We start from the raw sequence: 27089 nt of genomic DNA on the forward strand, positions 1-27089 counted from the left end.
CTGAGATAGGATAAAGTGATCCACTTCCTGGTGCTTTTTTTGTTTGTTGTTTCTTTCCTCTTTTTTTTTTTTTAAAAAAAATACCTTTCCCCATATGGAATGCATTCGAGAGTAATTCTCAGTTGTTGTCTCTATTGTTTTTAACTTCAATGTTTAAGCCACCAAGAATTATTTAAGAAGTTGCTGGCAAATTGATAAATAAAAGTATAGTCATATTGGTTGCTCTCATAAGTCGGTGAACATGGGACATACAAGAAAAGAGTTACGTCTTATTTTACTAAAATAATATACTGACGAGAATATGGTTATTATGCCAAACAAGAAAAATCTTAATAGGAGTGATACGACAATGATATAGAACAAGGGTATCAAACTCAGGGCCCAGGGGCCAGAACCAGAAAAATAAAGTTTAAAATATTAATGATTATATATTTCATTTTCCACACCTTATTTTATGTAACTCATTAAAATCAATCTATTAATTATAATATTAATAACAAAAAAACTTCAGAATTAGTATAGGACTATAGTTTACAAGGGGAATGGTAAGGATAGAAAGGCCTGGAGGAACATTGTCCATGGGGTCACGATGGATTGGACACTACTTCGCAACTAACAACAACAACAGTCTTTTGTAATTAGAACAAAAAAACCTTCCCCACTCCCCGATATAGCTATTTACTGTTAAAAGCATTTTAGTCTGGGCTATTCCAAAAGAAACTAAAAATGAAATAAAAGTTGGATAAACTATCCAAATACTCACTTTTTGCATCTATGAGCCTTTCCCGTGGGGCGGTATCTGAGGAAGAGAGTTGTTCCTTAACTTTGGCAATATCTTTAGGATGCAGGTAATCAAACAGGCTTTGGCCAATCAGATCATTCTATCAATAAGAAAATATATACAACTAGTAAAGTCATTATAATCGGCTATGATGCTTTCAGCAAAGAAAAACACTGGTTTCACTAAGTTTATTAATATTCAAAGTAGTAGGAAGATAAAATATGATTGCTTAATATATTTCATACCAAGAATAGGCGACAATCATGATTTAGTAGGAGACAATCATGATTTATTTATCTGATTTTTATTCTTTCAAATTTGAGGGCCATACTGATGAAAAGAGAACAAAATAATGTCTACCAAGAAGGAAAGACAGCTGACCAAAAACAACAGCAACAAAACAAAAGACAACCAATAAACCAATGAAAGTGAATAATATGGAAGAACAATCCACTCTTAAATTTTGCTAAAAGTCTTTTCAACCATGAAATGGAGACAATCATGGTTCTTTAACCACACAGTTGATTATATGCATCATTAAAGTTAGAGTGATACATGTTGCTAAACTATAACTTTCAACATTTCTCTGAAAGATAACATTAGATAGATAGATAGATAGATAGATAGATAGATAGATAGATATAAACAGACAGACAGACCTTCCATCTTACTAGTGACTAGTTCAACAATATTTTCCATTTCTGATTTTTTCAAATATTTTATTTCTGCTTCATCTTCTATATTTTTCTTTGAAATCATAAAATAGGCAAAATAATAATAATAATAATAATAATACCTGACTATAATTGAGAATTTTGAAGACCGATTCTGAAACGAAGAGTATCTTCCCTCTGTCACAACCCACAACGAAGAGAAAGCCATCTGCTGCCTAATGGTATACAAAAAATAATCGTTATGTCTTATTTACATATTTTTGAAATTAATTATAACTTTGTGCAACTGAATTACACCATGTTTTCTCTGAAAATAACACAATTAACACATAATAAAATGCTACTTCTTACTATCTCAGCAGTGCTAAAAACAAAGAAGTAATATCATGTCATAGCTAAATATATAATTAAAAATATATAAACTAGTGCCCCTAAACTATATTGATTTAAAAATGGAAGAGCAAAAATAGTTTTTATGTCTTTTTAAAGGTTCCCCTGGGAAAATGTTTTTGTTATTGTCTTTATAAGAGGAAGATTAGGCAAGTCATTCTTTCTCCTCTTTCTGTTGTAAATCTTTACAGATTATTAAAAGCTTCCAGGAGTCGTTCCAATGTGTGTTTAGAAAGGAGGCCACAGAAACACAGAAGGCAAAATGCCTGATTTTAATTGATGACATGATCTGCTTGCAGGGGCAGGGGAATATTTTTTAGAAATAGATCACTTTAATTCACCTTACTTTTGTGAACGGTCATTCTGCAAGTTTTGGAAGACATTATATACCATAATCACAGAACAAAAGCACAGCAATGCAACTGTGGTTTCAAATAAACCTAAAGTGTTTGGGATTTGCTGAATTTTTTCCAACTTAGCCCTTTCCATATTTGTTGTATTTTAATACAATATCAAACAGCAAGTCATTGAGCTGACTGGCTAAAAAATATGATCGTTCAACAGATCATTTCAACGATATCTTATTAGGAAGATCTGACCAAGCTTCCATTACAGAATGGAAGGTGCTTATCCCGTTAGAAAGCAAAGACAGCAATACTGGTCACATGAAACAAAAACCCAGGTAATTCCCAATTTATCACTGTAAATTAAGACTGGAATTAGGGTTGCAAATTATGCTGGCCATTAAGTCAATCATCATGAGGATAGCCTGGTTTTATGACTTGCAAAATGACCGTGGTGATTCATTCAACCACTGCCCATCACCACGATCATTATGTGAAACTATTGTCCACAATGGCTGGCTTTTTGCTGGAAATTGGAAGTAAAAGCCCGGTTTCCAGTAAAAAACCATTGTAAATCATGGTCACAAAGTACTGCAAACATCTATAAAAGTAGGCTAGCTGCCTAGTATCCAAAATATGATCATATGACTATGGGGTAGGAGGGTGGTCATCAGAACTTTGAATCCTGTTTGTTAGTAGCCCTGAAAAAATATATCGTAACTTTGAACAGTCGCTAAATGACCAGTCATAAATACAGAACTATCTATAAAATGTAACCAATGTATTATTAGTGTTAGGCCAATTCAAGGATCCAAAATAATCTCTCTGTGTTTGGCTGCCTTAATCTTTGAAGATGGCTGCTGTACACCTGTTTATGATGTTAAAAAAAACAACAACCCTTTATTAACATTGACATGCTAAAAGAAGAGCATTGTGGATTTTTCAGCAATCTGGGACTTTAAGTTATTTTTGGCTGGCAAAGTGCTGCTGGAAGCCAAAAATCCGTCCGTTTTTGGCTGGCGCTTCAGAAGGCCATGGAGGGCGAAAACAAGGCATGGAAAGCCACATGTGCCCCTCTTGCCTCTTTTTGGCGCTAAAGTGCTGCAGGAGGCATCCGTCTGTCCCCCCCCTGTGGAGAACTACAATGCTGATCTGCTTGATACCCTGGCTTAGAGCATGCATCTGTTACTTTAAAAGACACTGCAGTCAGTGCGTCTGATAAAAGAAAACCTTCACTTTCATCATCCCTTATACAAATTCATGTAGCTGAAGCTTATTTTATTTTATTTTATTGGATTTGTATGCTGCCCCTCTCCGTAGACTCGGGGAGGCTAACAACAGTAGTAAACAGCATATGACAATCCAATATAAACAGTAAAAAACCTTTATTGTAAAACCAAACATACATACAGACATACCATGCATAAAATTGTAAAGGCCTAGGGGGAAGTGTATCTCAATTCCCCCATGCCTGGCGGCAGAGGTGGGTTTTAAGAAGCTTACAAAAGGCAAGGAGGATGGGAGCCATTCTAATCTTTGGGGGTTTCATTCTTATACATACCCTAAGAATTAGATGCTTTAATTCATCATCTGAGAGAAAAGTAGGCTTGTAGTTTGCCTCAGTGTATGGATTTGTAGCACCTTAAGGCAAAGGAAAATATTTTAAGTAAACAATCTATCATATTATGTGGAACATGTGTTAAACTCCCATGTATGCAGCTATTTTCAGTATCTTAACTATTTTCAGTATCTTTGCTTGAAATTCTAAAATAAATTTGATGTTTTCTCAGAAATTCCCAAGCTACGTTTTAATACGTTTTGTTTGAAATCAGTGTATACAATAATATCCTGATGAGCCATCATATTTATTTTGTACCTTTCAGCAATAGGAAACTATTACAGTGATACCTCATCTTACAAACCCCTCGTCATAAAAACTTTTTGAGATACAAACCTGGAGTTTAAGATTATTTTGCCTCTTCTTCCAAACTATTTTCACCTTACAAACCCAAGCCGCCGCCACTGGGATGCCCCGCCTCTGGACTTCTGTTGCCAGCGAAGCACCCATTTTTGTGCTGCTGGGATTCCTCTGAGGCTCCCCTCTATGGGAAACACCACCTCCAGAATTCTGTGTTTTTATGATGCTGCAGGGGAATCCCAGCAGCGCAAAAACGGGTGCTTCGCTGGCAACGGAAGTCTGGAGGTGGGGTTTCCCAGCGAGGGGAGCTTCAGCGAAACCGCAGCATCACAAAAACACGGATTCGAGGACTTCTGTGTTTTTGTGATGCTGCAATTTCGCTGAGGCTCCCCTTGCTGGGAAACCCCACCTCCAGACTTCCGTTGCCAGCGAAGCACCCGTTTTTGCGCTGCTGGGATTCCCCTGCTGGGATTCCCCTGCAGCATCGCAAAAACACGGAAGTCCGGAGGTGGTGTTTCCCATGGAGGGGAGCCTCAGGGGAATGCCAGTAGTGCAAAAATGGGCGCTTCGGCTGGCAAAAGGGGTGAGTTTTGGGCTTGCACGCATTAATCGCTTTTCCATTGATTCCTATGGGAAACATTGTTTCGTCTTACAAACCTTTCACCTTACAAACTTCGTCCCGGAACCAATTAAGTTCATAAGATAAGGTATCACTGTACTAGTTAATCTAAAACTGAAAAAAACAGCAGCTAAGAATATTGTCTCACTCACACATTGTTTTGCTATCTTCAGGCATACCACCATTCTCCCCGTAGATTTTTACAAGAAGGAAAACTAACGCTGACCCTCCTTATTGTAGTCTTATAAGTGTTTCTGAAATAGTATCCAAAGTGCTTTCATTACACAAAAACATTTCTCCGAGCCTAAAACCCATACATGGAATCATTTTACTTAAACATTTTACTTAAACGTTTTTTAAAACTTACCTCGTAAAGTCTTCATGTGCTGAACCGCCATTCTCAGAACAGTAAGTTTATCTAACTTTCTAGACATAGCGTTGCATGTTGGCACTAAAGAAGCCAATTCATCAATAAAGCTGTTCATCTTATCACGTCGCCGTTTTTCAATCTGACTGTGAGCCTCTCTAAATAATCATGAAATAAAAATCATGACATTTTCAACATCCCATGTTATAATTCAATTCTTATCTACAGTATTTGTAGGACATTATTATAAACATTTTTAGTGTTTCATATATAAACATTTAATTTACCTGGAGCAGCAAATAGAAATAAATAAATAACCAAACAAACAGACGAGTGAGTGAGTGAGTGAGTGAGTGAGTGAGTGAGTAAGTAAGTAAATAAATAAATAATAAACAAGGCTTAAAATTTTAATCAAGTCTGAAACAAATTACAAAGTGAAAAATAAGCCTTGAATAGCTCTGGTTTTCCACAGCATTCTCAACTAAGCAGGAACAGATATTATATACCGCAAGAGGAACACTAATGGCAAATTGTGACCACCATTATTTGTATAAATCACATTTTACACTATGACTGATTTTCCATGATTAATTCTTTTTTTTTTTCCAGATTATAAAAATTCTTTTTAAAACTGCTTTAAAAATTGGACACAATTCAGGAGGCTAGTTGCAAAATAGGTTGCCAATGCAAGCTAATTTAAGAGCTGATGACTGAATACTATTGTGCCTAATAAGTAAATGCAAATAGAGTGGGATTTTTTTTTCCAAATAGAGTAATATGGTCTAATATTGTCTAAAAATATAAATTAGTACTGCTGAATATAAAAACTTTGTAATAAAACAAAAGAAGCATGAAACTCCATTTAGGAATGCATGTAAAAGATCTGCATTTAACACAACCAATAACTATAAAGACCTTACCTTGCATTTTTTATTCTGCCCTGTTGGTCTGTATATTCCAACCTAGTGGAAAGTAAAGTGACAGAAGTTAGATTTGATAGCAGCTCTCTATTTATAATGCAGCAGGAGAAAGAAGGCATCAAAGAAAGTGACACCCAAAGCCTCCCTGAATACGTGGCACTAGATGCGATGTCACTGATGTTATTTCAGTTTCAGAAGGATCGCCATGCACATTCTCTCATCAACATTACCATTTCTTTCTCATTGGTTATTCTATTAGGATCTGACACCCCAGTAATATTAACCCATTTCTAGTCCTTTGAACATTCCTAGATTCCCAGAGATCCTAATTATAGTCCATGTGGACCAAAATCATCCTTTTATCTCCTACTTCAGAACAATCAAAAGTTATACTTTTGGAAAAGTTTTTTAAGGAAAAGAAAAGCAGGTTTTCCAAAAAGCCAATCAATTGGTCAATGGTGAAGAAATAAATACCTTCCATGTTGATCATCCTTATCTGTATCCATGCCTTCACTATAAAATCAAAAGAAAAATGAACATGACATTAAATGAAGTAAAAACTACTGTATAACGTTTTATACTATGTTGGTAAAGCACAAATGTTCATATTATTGGAATCAAATGTTATGATACAGTAAATATATAAACTATACTGGGAAATAAACAGTTGAGATGCCACATATAGCTAAACCTGCTCATACTGTTTATTACGCTGATGCATTCTTTTTATTAATTATAAGAAAGGAAAGCCATGTTTAGCAGAAGAGATCAATGAAGATTAAATAAATATTTAACATTGATGGTTGCCACAAAAACCAGCATGGTTATCTCTGGTTTTGGCTCCATCTGGGTGGGTAGGGTGCATATTGTATATTGCTAGAAGAAAACAATTTTCATAATTTTTGTAAGTTTAGTTATTAAATTTTCTAGTCCCAGAGGAAATATACAATATGATTTTTGTTTGTTTGAATAATAGGTTTTATAGATGTTTCTCTCTTGTCAATATACAGTAATACCTCATGATATGAACTTAATTGGTGCAAGGAGGAGGTTCGTAAGACGAAAGGTTCGTAAGACGAAACATTGTTTCCCATAGGAAACAATGTAAAGTCTATTAATCCGTGCAACAACAAAAAAAACCCCGCAAAAAAACGCTGCCGCCCGGCTGTCACTTTTAAAACAGGGGGGGGCAGCAGCTGCCACAGCCGCCGGCTTCCCCGCTGCTCGCCCGCCCAGGATGCTGACCTGCTGCCTCGCGGGGAAGCCGGGCAAGAGCGATCTTCTGCCGGCCATGGGCGAGCGGCGGGTAGCCGCCCATGGCCGGCAGAAGATCGCTCTTGCCCGGCTTCCCCGCGAGGCTTCCCCCCTCCTCGCCCGCCGCCCGCCCGTCCAGAATGCTGACCTGATGCCTCGCGGGGAAGCCGGGCAAGAGCGATCTTCTGCCGGCCATGGGCGAGCGGCGGGGAGTCGCCCATGGCCGGCAGAAGATCGCTCTTGCCCGGCTTCACCGCGAGGCATCAGGTCAGCAAGAGCAATCTTCTGCCGGCCATTGGCGACTCCCCACCGCTCGCCCAGGCGGCCAAGAAGCATTCAGGGCGAAGTGACATGGAGGAATGGGGAGCTGAAACCGGGCGGTTTCAGCTTTCCATCCCTTCACGTCACTTCGCCGCTAAATCGTGTGGCAGCAAACATGCTTTGGGGTTTTGGCTGGGGTAGAGAAGTAGGACCTTCCTAACTCCCTCTCCCCCAGCCAAAACCGCAAAGCCTGTTTGCTGCCACACGATTTAGCCAGGACAGGAGCGAAGTGACGTGGAGGAATGGGGAGCTGAAACCGGGCGGTTTCCATCCCTTCACGTCACTTCGCCGCTAAATCGTGTGACAGCAAACATGCTTTGGGGTTTTGGCTGGGGGGGAGGGAGTTAGGAAGGTCCTACTTCTCCCCCCAGCCAAAACTCCAAAGCCTGTTTACTGTTTACTGCCACACGATTTAGCCAGGACAGGAGCGAAGTTTGGGTTTGGCGTTTGGCTTCGGGAGATGGCTGGGAAGACGCGCGGCTGTTTTAAAAGGTCACAGCCGGGCTGGGGGGCTTCCCAGCAAACCCAAACTTCCGCGTTTGGCGGCTGCTGGAAACCCCCCCAGCCCGGCTGTCACCTTTTAAAACAGCCGCGCGGCTTTCCAGCAGCCTTCAAACGCATTGTTCTCCGGACCCCGCCCGCTCAGCCCGGCTGCTGGATTCAAAGTGCTGGGGTGGGGGGGTTGTCGGGACAAGGAGCGAGGGGGCTGCGAAGGGGTGCGCGCGGCAGAGCTCCGGCGGAGGAGCCGCGCACAAAGGCCGAGGCGAGGCTGAGCAGGAGGCGAAGCCAACCAGCGAGGCGGTGGGCTGGGAGCCGCAGGCGAAAGGAGCTCGGGCATTGTTCTCCGGACCCCGCCCGCAGCCTGGAGAGGGAAAGGGCCGCCGCGGGGCTGAGCGGGCGGGGTCCGGAGAACAATGCCTCGCTGGTTGGCTTCTCCTCCTGCTCAGCCTCGCCTCGGCCTTTGTGCGCGGCTTGTCCCGACAGCCCCCCCACCCCAGCACTTTGAATCCAGCAGCTTCTTCTGGATACGGGCGGTGGGTGGGACGAGCGGCGCGGAAGCCAGGGGCTTGGCAGCTTGCCCCGCCCATCGCCCGTATCCAGCAGAAGCGGCGGGATTCAAAGTGCTGGGGTGGGGAGTGTCCCGACAGCACCCCCACCCCAGCACTTTGAATCCAGCAGCTTCTGCTGGATACGGGCGGTGGGTGGGACGAGCGGCGCGGAAGCCAGGGGCTTGGCAGGTCGCCCCGCCCATCGCCCGTATCCAGCAGAAGCGGCGGGATTCAAAGTGCTGGGGTGGGGGGTGTCACGACAGCCCCCCCACCCCAGCACTTTGAATCCAGCAGCTTCTGCTGGATACGGGCGGTGGGTGGGACGAGTGGCGCGGAAGCCAGGGGCTTGGCAGCTCGCCCCGCCCATCGCCCGTATCCAGCAGAAGCGGCGGGATTCAAAGTGCTGGGGTGGGGGATGTCCCGACAGCCCCCCCACCCCAGCACTTTGAATCCAGCAGCTTCTGCTGGATACGGGCGGTGGGTGGGACTAGCGGCGCAGAAGCCAGGGGCTTGGCAGCTCGCCCCGCCCATCGCCCGTATCCAGCAGAAGCGGCGGGATTCAAAGTGCTGGGGTGGGGGGTGTCCCGACAGCCCCCCCACCCCAGCACTTTGAATCCAGCAGCTTCTGCTGGATACGGGCGGTGGGTGGGACGAGTGGCGCGGAAGCCAGGGGCTTGGCAGCTCGCCTCGCCCACCGCCCGTATCCAGCAGAAGCGGCGGGATTCAAAGTGCTGGGGTGGGGGGTGTGCCAGACCTGCTGCCTTTTCCCGCGCCCGCCGCCAGCCCGATCCTGCGCCTCCTGTTTCCCCCCCAGCCAAAAATATAAAGGGGTCTCCGGCGGCAGACCGTCTTTGTGTTTTTCGCTGGGAGGGGGGAGCAGGAGGACCTTCCTGACTCCCTCCCCCAGCGCCGGACCTCCTGCCCTCCCTCCCAGCCAAAAACCCAAAGCGGCCTCCCGAACGTTTTCCATCTTACGAACCTGCCGCCGCCGCCGAGAAGCCCCGGCGCCCGGCTGTCACCTTTAAAACAGCCGGGGGGCTTCCCAGCAGCTTCCCGAAGCCGAACGCCAAACCCGAACTTCTGGCTTCGGCTTCCGGGAAGCCCCCCCGGCTGTTTTAAAAGGTGACAGCTGGGCTGCGGGGCTTCCCAGCAGCCTCCCGAACGCCGAACCCGGAAGTTCAGGTTTGGCGTTCGTAAGACGAAAAAAGTTCGTAAGAAGAGGCAAAAATTTTCTGAACCCCGGGTTCATATCTCGGGTTGTTCGTAAGACGAGGGGTTTGTATCTTGAGGTACCACTGTATACTGGTATGTTAAGCAGCACAAATAACAACCGCAGGTAAAGGTTTAGACATGTAACCCTAGGCATTAAACTGCCAATAATCATTTATATTTTTAGGATCCAATATGGGTCAGTCACCAAGACTAGAAATTTAAACTTCCAAACTTTTGGACTCATGTTGGAGCCCACCCTCATGAAATTTCTCACATCAGAAATGCATGCTTTGGGCTATTCTATGCGTAGTAATTTATGCAGTGCATGGCTATATGTGGCTTTTTATTAATTGATTGGGGTGTTGATGAGTGTTGATTTATATTTTATCATTTATTATAATAGTCATTTTAATATATTACTGAAATACAAAAAATTGTTTTGAAATGCTGAATTGTTTATTCTTTTCTATTCATTACTGCTCGCTAACCCCCAAGATTCCAAAAACATAAAAATGATTTCTATAAACCTGTTTCTTTGAAATACCTTTATTAAATTATATTCCCTCTACAAGACAGGTGTCAAACTTGCAGCATCACATTGCCATCATGTGACGTTTTGTGACATTTTTCCTATTTGTGGAGCTAGGGTGAGCATGGCCTACGTGGACTGTCAGTTTGATATCCCTGCTCTACCATACTTCAAAGTATGATTTGGAATATGGCTTTAAAGAATAAATATGGTCCTCAGCAATAATTCTAGTTTTTTAAAAACAATTTGGCATGGTTGTGGAAAACAAAATGGGTCCATCTATTCAAATGGATGAAAGGAAATTAAATACATGGATAAATGTTCTGCTCTCAACCCACAATAATTGATTAACCTCTTTTGTTTAACCCTAAATCTTTCAGAAAACTATTCAGAACATAAGAAAAAGAGAAAAACGTATCTCCTAGAGATCTCCTAGATATAGATTACATTAAAATTTACAGGAATATGTGTGATTTCACAAGTTGTAGGTCCAGCATTTTCTAAATTAGGTAAGGATTTAAAAACTATTAGCAGCTCAAACAATTTAACTGCATTCTACATCTGCTTAAGCGGAAACTTTTCCTATTCATTGCGTATGCTCCCAAGTATTTGGTTCTTAAATTTAGTGCTACTGAATCTATTTCACATTGTTCTTAATTTGAGGCACTTTTAAATAGTCAATTATATCACAAGATTCTCCCATCATCACCCAATTTTTGTACTTACTCAAAAGAAAACCCATCGAGCCTGCAAAGAGATAAAGTGTACATTGTACGATTAATAAAAATGTTTATCTGCATCCTGTCCATTTATTTTAATTTCCACTGTTAGGTAAGAAAATGCACCCTGGAGACAATCCTACCTGGGAGGGGGAAGAAACTCTTGCGGGCTGCCTGAGGAAGTGGGGGCTCAGCCGGGCTTAGCGGCAGAAGTAGCTGGGCATGCGCTTCCTTGTCTCCCCCCCCCTGCCCCCTTCCTTGTCTCCCCCCCCCCCCTGCCCCCTCTCTTTCGGCAGGAGGGGGGAAGAAGAGTGCACTTAAGGCACAGAACCAGGAGAAGGAACCTTTTGGCTGCATGCTGCATGCAAGAAATCTTTCTCCCCTTTTGCTTTGAGAGGCTACGCAGACGTGATGACTATGTCTGAAGACTCATTTCTGGCGGAATTTGGAAGAGAAAGATTACCTTGCGTGCAGCATGCAGCCAAAAGGTTCCTGTCGAGAGAGCACTTTTTTTATTGTCCTTATTTCTTTAGTACCTTAGTATGATCCTTAATGACTTTTAAAATAGGAAATAATTAAATAGTATGTTTTTACCCATAAACGCTTTAATCATTATCTAGAACTGAACTTCTATAGCAATTAAAGAAAATTGAGCAGCTTGCCTAATCTGTTATCATACTGAACCTTGTGGGTTCAGTACAAAACCTTAAAATATTACTGGGCTCCTCAACAAATAATGCTATTTGTTAAAAGCAATGCGATTAGTTAAAAGCAATACGATGGGAGAATTTAGAGAAATAAAACAAGCTGCAATGGAAAGCGCGCAGGCGGTAATAGTTTTGGGCTGGAAGGATGCGACAAAATGGACAATGCAAAATTGGCACCAGTACATGATGAACCACATTCAATTTGAGATTATAGATAAAAGGATGAATTCGGTTAATGAAACTGATTTGTGACAACTGATAGGACGATGGGACAAGGTAAGACGATATATGGCGAGTAGAATCCGAGACCAGGATTCTACAAGGAATAAATTGGAATCACTTTATAATATGTTTACAGATATTTTGCTCCTGAGTTAAAATGGTATATACAAGAAATACCCCCGATTTAGTGGTGGGGTGTGAATGCTTGTCTGGTGGTGGGCACTACTCACAGAGCACCTGTTTTATGTTGTGTGTGTGTTCATATTTTTAAAAAATCAATAAAAATATTAATTTTAAAAAAAAAACATCACCAGGAATCTCTGAAACTTACATGGGAAGAAACCCGAATATGCCAAGACCTTCATATACATACACATACACACACATATATAAATATATATCGAACCAACTCCCCCCAGAGATTAGAATTGCCCCCACCCTCCTTGTCTTTCGTAAGGTGCTTAAAAGTCACCTCTGCCGCCAGGCATGGGTGAATTGAGATACACTTTCCCCCTAGGCCTTTACAATTTTATGCATGGTATGTCTGTATGTATGATTGGTTTTTATATACTGTAATGGGTTTGTAACTGTTTTTAGTATTAGGTTATTGTCATATACTGTTTTATTACTGTTATTAGCCGCCCCGAGTCTGCGGAGAGGGGCGGCATACAAATCCAATAAGTAAGTAAGTAAGTAAGTAAGTAAGTAAGTAAGTAAGTAAGTAAGTAAGTAAATAAATAAATGAGTAAATAAATGAGTAAATGAGTAAATACATATGTAACATATTTTTGCTGAAATATTTAGACAGAAAAAACATACATACAAACACACACACACACACACACACACACACACACACGTGTGTGTGTAGTTAGTATGTATGTATGTCTATATAGAGAGAGACATGACTGCATATTTACTTTGTATATTTTGGATTATTACAGCTTGAAGAAGATCTATTTTTTTTTTGCTGAAAGTAAGGTACAAATGCCAAAACTGAAGTGCAGTACCAAGCCAAGACACAGCTAAAGTGTGATATGGGTTGGAAACACTTACTGGTAATCAGTAGAACTTCCTTTCCTTTTCCTGTTACAATCCATCCCTGAAGAGTTAAGAGAACTAGAGATCATATCAGTGGGACCAGGTGACATAAAATCACTGATGGTAGAGGAAATGTCCATCCTTTGGTCAGCCATTGGATTGCCTGGAATTATTAAGAGGGGAAAAACACTGAAGGATTACATTTAAAAAAAAATCAATTATTTGAAATTGCCACCACACTTGAAGTAGCATAACATGCTCATATTCCCAAGAAGTCTGCCTAAAGCTCTTGGAATGCACTGAATAATTATTTGAAGTCTCCAATTAAGAAATCAAAGAAGACAAAACAACAACACACAATTTCTAAGAGAAAGGAACACAGGGGGGGGGGAAATAAAAATAACTTTTAAAGTTCTAAATAAATTTAACTGGAGAAACAGTGGGGCAATACAATTAATTTTAATTAGTTTCAGCTAATGTCAGAAAAGGGGACATTTAGGATTCTATTTGTTTTTTGTGAAAGAAAATATGATTACATAGCAGCGGTTAAGTTTGTGGCTTTCCTTACCTGTAAGCTTGATCTCTTTAATCCTAGAATCACTTTGCAAAGATGTGCTGTTCTACTGTTGCCAACGGCAAAGCAACCCAGTTACCTTAATTGTCCTTTCATTTCTTCCAGTCCTGCTCATCAACACTTTCAAGGTGCCTCTGTGCTAAGAAAACAAATACCATACTGTCAATTTACTACCATCAAATCACTGGATACAGTCTTTGACCTTTAAACAAACCAACCAACCAACCAACCAGAATTTCTCTCCATAAATTAAAACAACCCATATGGTCAAAAAATACAATTGGTTCAATTAAAAGCAGCTTCATTTAAGACTCTCATTGTATATGAGTTTCACAGATCAGTGTTAAATTAGAGTTGCTTACATATTGGTTGTTTTTGCTGACTTGAAACTATGCCAATAAAATCTATTAAGTCACTACTAATCTCTAGCTGGGCACTTTCCACATCCAGAAAAAGAAATAAAGAAATAGAGCTATCGTGTTTACAAAACCTGTTCATGAAGGAGATTTTGTTTTGCATTACAGAGGAGAGCCTGGGCATAGGAGAACCTTGATCAAATTTAGGTTGGGATCTTTCTGTCCGTGTTGAAGTTACATGACATAACTCACTGCATGAAGTTAAGGGTGTAATATGCAGAGCTGTGATCTTCCATTAATACAAAGACCTTTTCTTCTCTATTGCTTCCCACACTTAATCTGCACCAAGGAAAAGATTGTTTGAAAAGATTGCAAAAAAAATAAAAAATCTCCTTCTCCCTGACCATCAACAGAAGAAAATAATCCAAGATAACCAAGTGCTTCACAAAGCAGATGCATACTTCAACAGCAGTTTGGACTAGAAGACCTCAAAGCTCTTGTCCAACATTTGTTTTTCTGTTGTTCTATCTTAGAAGACAACAGGATGTAAATGCAGGAGATCTTCTAATTATAGGATGATCCCTAAATATATATATCCAGAATTATTAACCTGATCCTACGCAGCTTCTGCTCCGGCAATCTCACACTACTCACCAGAGCCTACAAAACATTTGCCAGACCCATCCTTGAATACAGTTCATCTGTCTGGAACCTACACCACATCTCGGACATCAACACCCTAGAAAACGTCCAAAGATACTTCACCAGAAGAGCCCTTCACTCCTCCACTCGAAACGGAATGCCCTATGAAAACAGACTTTCAATCCTAGGCCTAGAAAGCTTAGAACCACGATGCCTAAAACATGATCTAAGTATTGCCCACAAGATCATATGCTGCAACGTCCTGCCTGTTGGCGACTACTTCAGCTTCAACCACAACAACACAAGAGCATGCAACAAATTCAAACTCAATATTAATCGCTCCAAGCTCGACTGTAAAAAATATGACTTTAGCAATCGAGTTGTCGAAGCGTGGAACTCATTACCCGATTCAGTAGTGTCAAGCCCTAACCCCCAACATTTCTCCCTTAGACTATCCACGATTGACCTCTCCAGGTTCCTAAGAGGTCAGTAAGGGGCGTACATAAGTGCACCAGTGTGCCTTTCGTCCCCTGTCCAATTTGTCTCCCCTTATCCCATATGTCATATATCTTTCCTCCCTTTCATATATCTTCTCCTCCATTTTCATATCTTTTCCTTATATGTAATACTTCATGCCCATTCCCCTCAATATGTTTTGTGTATTGGACAAATAAATAAATAAATAAAAATATATTTTAAAAAATCAAGATACGTGCTTAGACCAGGAGTGTCAAACTCAAGGCCTGTGGGCTGAATCCTGGCTTAGATCTGACCCATGGGGCCACCCTGAAAACAGCACAGGACTGGCCTGCAGTGCCTCTTAACAGCAAAAACAGGGCTCCCGAGCTCCGCTTTTGGCTGCTATGTCCTCTTGCAACCCTCTGCCAATGAAAATTGAGCTCGTTTTTCAAGCTTGGGCCACAAGCACCGACATGAGTGGTGTTGAGCTGGTCACACCCTCCTGGCCACGCTCCCCACCTCCCCAAGGTCAAACACAATCCAAATGCAGTCCTCAATGAAATTGAGTTTGACATCCCTGGCTTAGTCTCTTACTGCGAGGGAAGAGATCCATAAACTTTTCCCTAAAATTTTATTGGTTGATTGATTTGATTTCTATGCCTTTCGATGGTTTCAAGCACTTCCTTTTTCTCATATTCTAGCATATCTAGAGTATTTGATAGGCATAGTGTATCTTGAAGTCACATAATCAATATGTTTGATGTAGATACAAGCTATATGAAATGCTGCTTGCAACCAGGGTGGGCCCAGACGGGGCGGGGGGGGGAACACAGTGGGGTAGTGAACATGGAGCTCCACCCCAGAGCACCCAATTTGCACTGAAAGATGTTGAAAGGAAATGCAGGGCGTCCTGCATAAGCCATGCCCACAGTGTGGTAGTAAATATTTTGGTAGTCCTTCACTGCCTGCAACTCATTTTAATGCGAAACAAAATTGCACAGTCAGATGAACTTATTTTTGTTATCTCAGATCTGTACAAACATGGGATATGTATATATTTGTATATTTAATAATGTATAAGGCCACCCAAATGAAACAATGTGACTATAGGTAGCCCACAACAAAATTAAACAATAAACAGAACATATAGTAAAATCTTTGCTAGGAAATCCTTGTTTTTCTTCCTCCAGTTTTGTTCAGAATGGTTTTAAAAATATAAAGGCAGGATTAATAAAATTTCCAAATTAAATGTTTCCCATTACTACCTGTAAGGTCTCTAAATGCCATAAAATACTTACATGAATTATTTTTAGAGGTAACCACCTTGGGTACTAGTTTTAAAGAGATTAGCATTCCGTGCCTTGCTTAATGCATATTTAAGAGGTGTACACCCTGGCAGCTCAATAACTTCATATGAATACTGTATTGCAAACAAACCTGCAATGCTAACTAACTGCATTCCATATTTACATACTGATACAAAATCTAAAGAACATGCCATTAAAATATGATCTAGCCTTGCTGCCAACACTATTTTCCACTATTTATACTACATTTAAACACCAGTTAATTCGAATCCTTCATTAGATTTTATCATATTGGATTTTAAAATAAGTATGATTGCTACCAAGAAATGCAAACTGAGCCTACAAGCCTGACATTCTTTTCTTAAGCTTTACCACTTGTTTACTTGACACACCAATAAAGTAATTTATAGATACTGAATTGGATCCAAATCTTTTGTTCCGGGAAAGAAAAGAACGGCTCCAATCTGCTGAACTAAACCAATTATTTTCAAATACTAAACAGAAAGAACTATTTATTCCTATTTCCTTTTCCCCAGTAGGACCCTAAAACATATTGTCCTATCAAATTGCTCAGTACGGGTAGTCATGAGTTAATGAACCTTCATTCAGTACGGGTTCAAAATTATGACAGCAGTGAATGAACTGTAGTTATGTACAGCCTCCAAAGTTACAGCAATTGCAGCATCCCCATGGTTGTGATCAAAAGTCAAGCCCTTTGCAATCTGCCCACACATAAGACCACAGAGGCACTTCGATTCTCCACATCTGTTTAACTCCCCCTCTCATCTTTGCCCCCTTTTTGGCCACCCTGCACTCTGCCATCTTTGCTGGCCCAGCTACCCTGCATGGTCCTGCTGCTTCAGGTCTAGCAAGGCCTCCTGCAATCAGGACAAAGCCTCATGGGAAGAAGGGAAGCAGAAGGAAGAAGAAGCAAAGGACAACTAGGGGTGGCAGGATTGGCAGAAGCATTGGAGGGCAGGAGGGGCAAGGAGAGGGACCACATGGCCAGCCATGTGGCAGAGAAAACAGAGCGAAGGGTAGTCAAAGGGACAGAGATGGAGGAGATAGGCAGGTTGAAGAGTTGAAGGAGTGTTCTGACCTAGGCGTTCCCAAACCTTTTTATTAAGTTACTGTGAATTTCAAGGTGTTGGTTATTACCTTTAAATCCCTACATGGCTTAGGACCAGACTACCTATGGGACCGCTTTCTACCGCACACTTCCCAGCGGCCAATAACGGCCCACAGGGTTCGTCTTCTCCGGGTTCCGTCTGCCAAACAATGTCAATTGGCAGGGCTGCAGGGAAGGACCTCCTCTACAGCCCCAATGCTCTGGAATCAACTGCCTCTGGAGATCCGTACCACTCCCACCTTACTGGCCTTCTGGAAAACCGATAAGACCTGTCTTTTTCGGCAGGCCTGGGGCCGTTAGGTTATCATCTTGATTCGGCCATGAATGATTGAGAGATATGTATGGTTTTTTTTTAAGGTCATTAATGTACTAATTAATGTTTAATTGCTGTTTTTACTGTAAGCCGTCTAGAGTCCAATGTGGAGTAGGGCAGCATATAATTTTTTACAAATAAATAAATAAATTTCTCTCCTTCACATCCAATGAAGTCTTTCAAGAGAGCTGCCAGGCCAATATCTTCAAAATTTGGCAAGATGTCGCAGCATTACGAACCAATTAAGCAAACTACCAATTGTCTCCTGCAAAATTCCCTCCCCTTTCTTTCCTCTTTTATTCCCTATGGGAGGGGCCATTCATCGTCCACAAGTGGCCTTACTCCCAGGCCGACTCTTGTTCCTCAGCTGTTCCCTTTGTCTGGCAACTCTGGTTACAGTTTCAGAGGCTTGTAAGTGGAAAATGATTCTTGAGAAGAGGCAAAAAAATCTTGAACACCCGGTTCTTATCTAGAAAAGTTCGTAAGTAGGGGCATTTGTAGGTAGAGGTACCACTGTATAGGTAATCCTTCTTTAATGCCAGTAATTTGGATCAGAATTTCTTTCGCTAAGAAATGTGATTGTAAAATATGACATCAAGTGTTCATATTGCTTAATGACTGCGATCCCAGCAGTTCTGATTGGTCTCATTATTAAGGAACGAAGTTAGAGAAGGTTGCATCAATGAAAATTACTCTCCTTCATCCCCACTGTGTAAGAAAGGTCCAAGCCTGCAGAGCTTATTCAACTGTGGTTCACATTTATTATTATTCAACAGATTTAACATCAAACTCACATAATCACATTTTCCCTTTAAAAATTCCCTACAAACCTCAAGTATATATCATGGATCTTAGCTACAATTCCAAGATTTCATGTAAATTCTCCCACAGCGCTTTCTCACAGTTCCAAAATTCCTTGTTTCCACCATTGTGCTAAAGTGATCCATGACAAAAATTCAGTGCACTGAGATTTGGCTAAGGCCACACCATAAAATGATCAGAGGTTTGAATCTTTTTTCCTACAACTTCCAAATTTGGAAGTCATCATTGCAGGAAAAATCTATGCCAATATTTAACTCCTTTCATATCACTCAAAGTCAGCGGTGGACTACGAGCCGGAATGCTAAATTGCGCTCGCCGATACGGCTCACAAGTTCTTGCGGGACCAGTGCGATTTTGCTGCTGCACCTGTGGAGGAAGCAAAATCATGCACGGAGCTGCAGGTGTAGCCATGTTTCAGCATGCGCAGAAGCAAAAAAACCTTGCCAAAACACCTTGCAGTTCCATGCGCGATTTTGCTTCCTCCACAGGTGCAGCAGCAAAATCGCGCTGGTACCGCAAGAACCTATAAGCCGCATCAGCGAGCGCAATTTAGCATTCCGGCTCGTGGCCCACTGCTGCTCAAAGTGAAAAACTATATTTTTTTTAAAAAGCCAGTTTCAGGTAACCTTAAAAAAGTATTATTTCCATGATTTGTAACTTAATAAATTGGTTATAATTTCTGCTCTGATTTATTTTAAATGAGGACGCAACAGCTGTCCATTTTATTGCACTGTAATTAGATGAGATGCTGCGAATAGATTTATTACTCTTGTTTATTGAAGCACTATAAAAATACTCTGAAAAACAAGGCAACATTTGCCTGTTGTAACAGACTGCAAAAACGCCCTTAACTTTCTTCATGTTGACCAAAGCTTGTTGCCAAGATACTTCCAAGGACATTCTCACACGAGAACACTGCTATTCTCTCCTCGGTGCTTCATCTTAAATGTTACACCTTTTTTGAGAGAAAAACAGATATATGACCAAGACATATATAAGCTCTCTTCCTCCTCCTTCCTTCACTACATAGAAGGCAGCCAGTGGTTTGATTTGGAACTTCTCTTTGGAGATGGCCTATTTTCACAGAATCGGCTTAATCCATATAGCAAATCAGATTGTAATCGCCACAAGCATCAAAACTGGAGCTGCCCAGGGTTCAATTCAAGATGGGCAGCTATATAAGAGTTTTAAACACATAGAATAAACATCCCACTGAGAAAATCAAGGTCAGATTTGCCATTTAAAAAATAATAGAATTTCAGCAGGCAATGTATAGACCAGTGGTTTCCAATCTTTTTTTTGTCCATGCCCCACTTAAGCATCTCTAAAACCCTGATGCCCCCCCCCCCCCACACCATGACATGTAATTCTTACTATTCAAAAAGTGAACTCCTACTCACACGGAGGAAGCCTAAAAGGCCATTAACTTGGTGTAAACAAGATTCCAATTGCCCCCTCAAAAATCAAATTGCCCCCTTGTGGGGAGTGTGCACCACATTCTGCTTAAAAATGGGTTTTTTAAAATTATTTTTAATTGTATATTATTAGATTTGTTATGAATTGTTTTATTGTGTTGTGAGCTGCCCCGAGTCCACGGAAAGGGGCGGCATACAAATCTAATAAATAATAATAATAATAATAATAATAATAATAATAATAATAATAATAACAACAAAAACAACAACAACAACAACAACAACAGAGGTACAGACCTTCCCTTTTGGCAATAAGAACATTCATTGTCAGCATCCAAGAAGACCAAATTCTCAAGCCCCATTAACCATGAAAACAATTATTTGTTAAATACTGTATCAGCAATGTCTGCAGGACAACTTTTCAGACATGGAATTCAACAGCAATGAAATATATGCAGGGTTTCAATGTACGCATTGACATGAAGATAAAAAGTTGCAGATTTTTGTTTTCAACATGATTGAAATTGTTGCCTAAGTTGAAAATTGTTAAGATTTTTTTTTCCGGGTCAGAGACCAGATACAGTGGAACCCCGACATAAGAGCTGCTCTACTTAAGAGCAACTCGAGATAAGAGCTGGGAGGGGAGAGATATTTTTGTTCTACTTACAAGCCCAAATTCGAGATACAAGCGCCAAGGAGCTGTCTCCTGAAGCCAAACGCTAACTTCCGCATTCGGCTTCAGGAGACAGCTGCGAAGCGGCGCGCGTGTTTTAAAAGGTTGCAGCCGGCCTGGGGGGCTCGGGGGGGTGCTTGCAGCTTTCTTTCTTGCTCTTTTTCTTTCTCTCTTTTACCTTCCCTTCCTCTATTTCTTCTTTTCTTTCTCCTTCCCACCTTCTTCCCTCCCTCCCTCCTTTCACTCATTCCTCTCTTACTCTCCCCTTTCATAAGTTTCCTTGCTTCCTTCCTCTGTTCCTGTCCCTTCCCCCTTTCTTTCTTTCTTTCTTTCTTTCTTTCTTTCTTTCTTGCTTTCTTTCTTGCTCTTTTTCTTTCTCTCTTTTACCTTCCCTTCCTCTATTTCTTCTTTTCTTTCTCCTTCCCACCTTCTTCCCTCCCTCCCTCCCTTCACTCATTCCTCTCTTACTCTCCCCTTTCATAAGTTTCCTTGCTTCCTTCCTCTGTTTCTGTCCCTTCCCTCTTTCCTTCCTTCCCACCCTCCGTCCATTCATTCACCCATTCCTCTCTTGATCGCTTAAAGCCGGTCCCTGGTGCAAAAAGGGTTGGGGACCTCTGTCCTACATGATTGGGTGGCAGAGAAGTTGAACATATGTAAATTTAAAAGTTTAAGAAAGTTTACAAGTTAAGTGAAAGAAACTTCATTATTCATTTATATGTACATGTACATTTCTTCATTAAAAACATATCTTTCTGCATAATTTAGACTAACTTTGTGAGTTTTTTGAGGGCTGGAACCAATTAAAATTATTTACATTAATTCCTATGGGGAAAAGTCGTTCGAGATAAGAGCTGCTTGACTTAAGAGCCCAGGTCCGGAACGAATTAAACTCGTATCTCGAGGTACCACTGTACAGGTGAAACTCAAAAAATTAGAATATCATGCAAAAGTTCATTTCTTTCGGTAAATGCAACTTTAAAGGTGAAACTAATATACAGTATGAGAGAGACCCAATACATGCAAAGCAAGATAGTTCAAGTCGTGATTTGTCATAATTGTGATGATTATGGTGTACAGCTCAAGGACCCATCCTAGATACCACTCATTTAGCACCTGCACAGTTTCAAAAAGTCACTAAATTAATGGTTAATAATCGGGAGATACCTGTACAGGAAACAGCAAATAGGATTGAAAGGTCTCTCCCACTAATTTCCTATTATTCAAATATGTAGCCCGAAATCCCCACAGAATCAAAGGCTTTTGTCAAAATGAGGAAAGCAGTAGCAATCCTTGCAATGCAAGCTTCATCCCTCCTGGATATGTGTGCAACATTATAAAACAGATACAAAAAGGCAGAACATTTGCACTGTGATGATATGATGCTGTTTTTGTCACTTATTCCCCCTCTTAGCTTCTGTATATAGCATATGGCCACCATGAATAACAGCTATTCCACTACTATTGTTTAGGGAGGTACTCTACAAACAGACTGCCATTATTTTCACATCAAGCCTGTTTTTCAAATATTTTTCCCTCAACTATGGCTGTTTTAAAACAATTCAAATCAAAGGAAAGACACTAAGAAATCATTGGAGCAGGCCTGTATATAATGAGAGACCATCATGTAATTTTCACATTATATGAAAAAATTCCGACATCATACAGAAATGTTGAAGAAAAATCATATTATGATTTAATATATGCAAACTTCCAACCGTAGATGATAGATTAATGGACAGATGCAAGCAAAAAATTTGGAAGAAAATTAGTACATGTCAGCTTTACTTGCTGTAAGTCATTTTTTAAAACATTTTTCCTACATGAAATCCAACACATATGTATTTAAAATTTTTCGAGAAGGTAGAATTATTAAGTATCCAAATAGAAAAAGAAAAAGAAAAGAGAAATACAAGCATAGTTATGCTTGCCACCCTTCTATTGGATAATTATCAACTTGTTCTTTTTCCCATCTTCTTTGGCTCTTTTTAATCCCCAAATCTAGAACCTATCAATTCAGTCTTTTCTTCTTTGAACAAAATCTCTATACAGTGGTACCTCGAGATACGAGTTTAATTCGTTCCGGACCTGGGCTCTTAAGTCGAGCAGCTCTTATCTCGAACGACTTTTCCCCATAGGGATTAATGTAAATAATTTTAATTGGTTCCAGCCCTCAAAAAACTCACAAAGTTAGTCTAAATTATGCAGAAAGACATGTTTTTAATGAAGAAATGTACATGTACATATAAATGAATAATGAAGTTTCTTTCACTTAACTTGTAAACTTTCTTAAACTTTTAAATTTACATATGTTCAACTTCTCTGCCACCCAATCCTGTAGGACAGAGGTCCCCAACCCTTTTTGCACCAGGGACCGGCTTTAAGCGATCAAGAGAGGAATGGGTGAATGAATGGACGGAGGGTGGGAAGGAAGGAAGGAAAGAGGGAAGGGACAGGAACAGAGGAAGGAAGCAAGGAAACTTATGAAAGGGGAGAGTAAGAGAGGAATGAGTGAAGGGAGGGAGGGAGGGAAGAAGGTGGGAAGGAGAAAGAAAAGAAGAAATAGAGGAAGGGAAGGTAAAAGAGAGAAAGAAAAAGAGCAAGAAAGAAAGAAAGAAAGAAAGAAAGAAAGAAAGAAAGAAAGAAAGAAAGAAAGGGGGAAGGGACAGGAACAGAGGAAGGAAGCAAGGAAACTTATGAAAGGGGAGAGTAAGAGAGGAATGAGTGAAGGGATGGAGGGAGGGAAGAAGGTGGGAAGGAGAAAGAAAAGAAGAAATAGAGGAAGGGAAGGTAAAAGAGAGAAAGAAAAAGAACAAGAAAGAAAGCTGCAAGCACCCCCCGAGCCCCCCAGGCCGGCTGCAACCTTTTAAAACACGCGCGCCGCTTCGCAGCTGTCTCCTGAAGCCGAACGCGGAAGTTAGCGTTTGGCTTCAGGAGACAGCTCCTTGGCGCTTGTATCTCGAATTTGGGCTTGTAAGTAGAACAAAAATATCTCTCCCCTCCCAGCTCTTATCTCGAGTTGCTCTTAAGTAGAGCAGCTCTTATGTCGGGGTTCCACTGTATAGGGTTTATGCACTTTATCGTTTTGTTTCGCCTTCACTAGATTGGTCAATTTCTTCATTTCTTCAGGTTTAGTTAATTTTACAATCCTCCACTTTGGCATACAATGATCTTGCCCACATTATTTGAAAAATTTTGTATTTTATCAATTATTTTCAACATGGAAGAATTGTCATTTTTTTTTAATTTAAAACATTTTATTGATATTTCTGACTCATCTTGTGCTTCATTCTGGTTATCTTTATTTCTTTGTGCAGATTTATGGAGGCTATCTAAAACTCAGTCAAGAAAGAAGGAACACAAGCTGATACATTCAGTCCAAATTTGGAAGAATAGAAATATTTGAAGCAGGCAATACCGCTTATTTAGTGGCTAAGGATGATTATATGCTCTATTAATCCCAAAAGGAGACAGTTCTAAATTTAAGACAATCTTCTCTCCAAAGGAAGATTAAAGGTTAAAAATGCATACAAAAATCCTGTGGACTGTCTAGTTTTACTTCTTTGCCATCTAAAACTACCAATCTCCACTGAAACTAATTCTGAAATCTCCCAACCCCCAAATAATAAATGGATAGATTGGTGGATAGATTATTGATTGAAAGATAGACGTACTCAGTAACAAGTCCATGGACTGGACTCCAGTATATATTCTGGTAAATATATAACGGTGTTGGAAATAGTTATTTAGTTCAGTTTTCTCCAGATAACTGGTAAGAATTGTAGGGGAAAGTTTGTAACACTGAATCATTTCTGTTTTCAACAAGGAAACAAGTTGTTGGAGGTTAGGATTGCAACACAAAAAACTTTTGTACGTGTAATGTGTAGTGAGTCTGATTTAATAAATCTTATTCAAATTTTAGGGATTCTTACTCTGGGGTAAATATGTTCAACATTTCTAATTCAGTTCAGAAAATGTGCTAAGATTATTTTCTTCTCCTTTTCCTTTTGAAAGAAAGAACCACAGTGGCCTTTCTCTCTTTTCTTCTACCTCAATTTCAGGTGTTTATTTGCATCTCCCCTCCATTCTCCAGCTTTCAACAGTATTTTTCAGCGGAAGTAGCCGTTCTTCCAATTTACAAAACTGGGGGAAGCTCCATCTTCCTTGTTGGGAAATAGAATCATAATCCTGGTTCACCATTTCCCAATTTTAGATTTCCAAATATTGTTGAATTATAGTAGTTGTGTTCACTAGGAAATAATTGTTATAAGAATAAACTGGGAATGACAGATTAAGTCCTTTATATTCTACGACATTCTCATCAAGGGCATTCCGCTAATGGCCAATATTCTTCAACTATTAGACTTAATTCTAAGTGAAAGCGTTCAAACTATTCTGACTTCTTGTCACATTTAATTGAGAACAAAATATTGGTACATTAAACACTGGTATATTAACCTGATACACCACACTTTGGGAAAGATATGAACAAGACTAAATGCCTGTTGGTGTGGTTAAAGGACACAATCATGAAATATATGCAAGTCAAGAAGTCTATACTCATTTTTGTTTCAGAATAACCAAATTAGGGCCCAAGCACATGCTTATTGCAAAATGTCAAGCCATTCTTATTTAATGGTCAATTCTAGATGTACTTTCATGGTTCTAGTACAGTATAGCCGCATGATTTGGATGATTTCTTCTCCAGTGAGGGTGCAGGATAGTCCAGGAATAGGTAACGACTTTGTTGCTCTGCCTGGAGACTGAGTCATAACCTTATAGCCACACCCCGTTGCCACTCTCTCTGGCGTTGCCTCTCTCTGGCCCGTTATTGACTCAGTCCTCGCCAGAGAGATGTGCTTCACTTAGTGGCTGAACATTTCTAGGCAAAAGAACGAGTCATTTCCCTTCCAATTGTATTGCAACCTCCAGAGACTGTGATACGTGATTTTTGTCAGCTATTAGGTTTGAATTTGCCACTCTGCACCTGTGGGCAAATTGTTGCCTTCACAGTGTCTTGGACTGCATTCCTAGCCAAATTAGTGCCAAATTAGTGCTGGCCCTCTAGTATCTGTCATCTTCGGTGCTACCAGTGTGCCCTCTGAGGCCGTCGCGGGAGAGTGCGCGTGCCTTTTGGCATGCGATTTAGCTTCTGCGCATGTGCAACAAACAAAATCTTCTGTGAGTACATGCACGCGAGCAAGATTTTGGCGATTTTCATTGAAATTTTTGCTTCTGCGCATGCGCAGCAGCAAAAAAAGGGGCAAAAATCACAAAAATTTCAATCGCACAAGCATCTTCACACAAAATTTCACTTGCTGCACCTTTGCAGAAGTCAAATCAGGAAGAGTCAGGGATGTGCAGCTGTGTGCGCAGCCCAAAAATCGCTACCGGAGTGTAGCACCTGACCATTCCAGTAGCAGGCCATCACTAGTCGTAACTCTGGAAAATGGTCTCAAATCACATTTTTCAGTTCCATTGTAAATTTGTGAACAGTCGCTAAATGAACTGTTGTAAGTCAAGGACTATCTGTATACTCTTTGCAAAATCAAATGGCCAGGAGTCTTTCTTTGTTACATGACTGAGTGTGACAGTGCATTCACATCCACACAGCAAACCACAACTGTGATATATACCCAAACCTATACCTCTAAGTAGAGTGCCTGTTAGCTGCCATATATTGTGGTGTACAATCTAATGACACAAAAATAAACAGGGCATGGGCTGTTAATCATTATTGCTTACTTACTATCTTCAAAAATGGTATAAGGCGTTGGTCTGCTGTACACAGATATATCAAGTTAGCAAGCTATGCACAATAATTATGGGATAAAATCACAAGATAGCTTAAAGTAGTGATAATTTAAACAATTTCCAGATCCAGCACTCTACACAAAATTATATGCATATAAAATTTTATATATAAGTATAATGTAATATAATATAATAATATATTTTTAAAAATATGGCTTAACAGCAAACACCATTTTTTATCATCATTTTTTTCTCCACCATTCAGGAACTTTGCAAATACTGTACTACAGTTACTACTAAAATTCCTGAGATAGAATTTTGAGGGTGTGTGTGTGTGTGTGTGCAGTATCACTGCCAAGTCTGCTACAATTTCTTCCTCAGCCTTTTTCTGTTTGTTTTTAACTGCCCTATTTACATACTTCTTTATAAAAACAGCAACATCTTCACTAGGTTCTTACCCAGATTGGTCTTTAAAACAGACCTACTATTTTGCCTCAAATGTTCCAAAGCCGATGAATTTGGGGCCGCTTAAACTGCTCTTTTATTTGCCTTATTTGTTGCTTCTAACAATCCTCAATCAA

The 27089-nt window shown here is 40.5% G+C and overlaps 1 protein-coding gene across 2 annotated transcripts in view; it reads right to left on the minus strand.

The window, feature by feature from the left end:
* The window catches only part of BMAL1 (basic helix-loop-helix ARNT like 1), a 62128-nt gene that overhangs the window by 25074 nt on the left and 9965 nt on the right, over positions 1-27089 (minus strand). The window contains exons 2-10 of one of the 2 annotated variants that reach the window (XM_070762770.1): positions 13636-13775; positions 13083-13230; positions 11105-11125; positions 6488-6526; positions 6014-6055; positions 5094-5251; positions 3751-3830; positions 1578-1670; positions 764-881 (exon numbers count right to left, since the gene is read on the minus strand). In XM_070762770.1, coding sequence (XP_070618871.1) covers positions 764-881; positions 1578-1670; positions 3751-3830; positions 5094-5251; positions 6014-6055; positions 6488-6526; positions 11105-11125; positions 13083-13222 — 691 coding nt within the window. In that variant the 5' untranslated portion in view covers positions 13223-13230; positions 13636-13775. Of the gene's footprint in view, positions 1-763; positions 882-1577; positions 1671-3750; positions 3831-5093; positions 5252-6013; positions 6056-6487; positions 6527-11104; positions 11126-13082; positions 13231-13635; positions 13781-27089 lie in introns of both variants that reach the window. The other variant, XM_070762762.1, reaches the window with a different exon arrangement.

Source organism: Erythrolamprus reginae, chromosome 1, assembly GCF_031021105.1.
Source record: "Erythrolamprus reginae isolate rEryReg1 chromosome 1, rEryReg1.hap1, whole genome shotgun sequence".
NCBI lineage: Eukaryota > Metazoa > Chordata > Lepidosauria > Squamata > Dipsadidae > Erythrolamprus > Erythrolamprus reginae.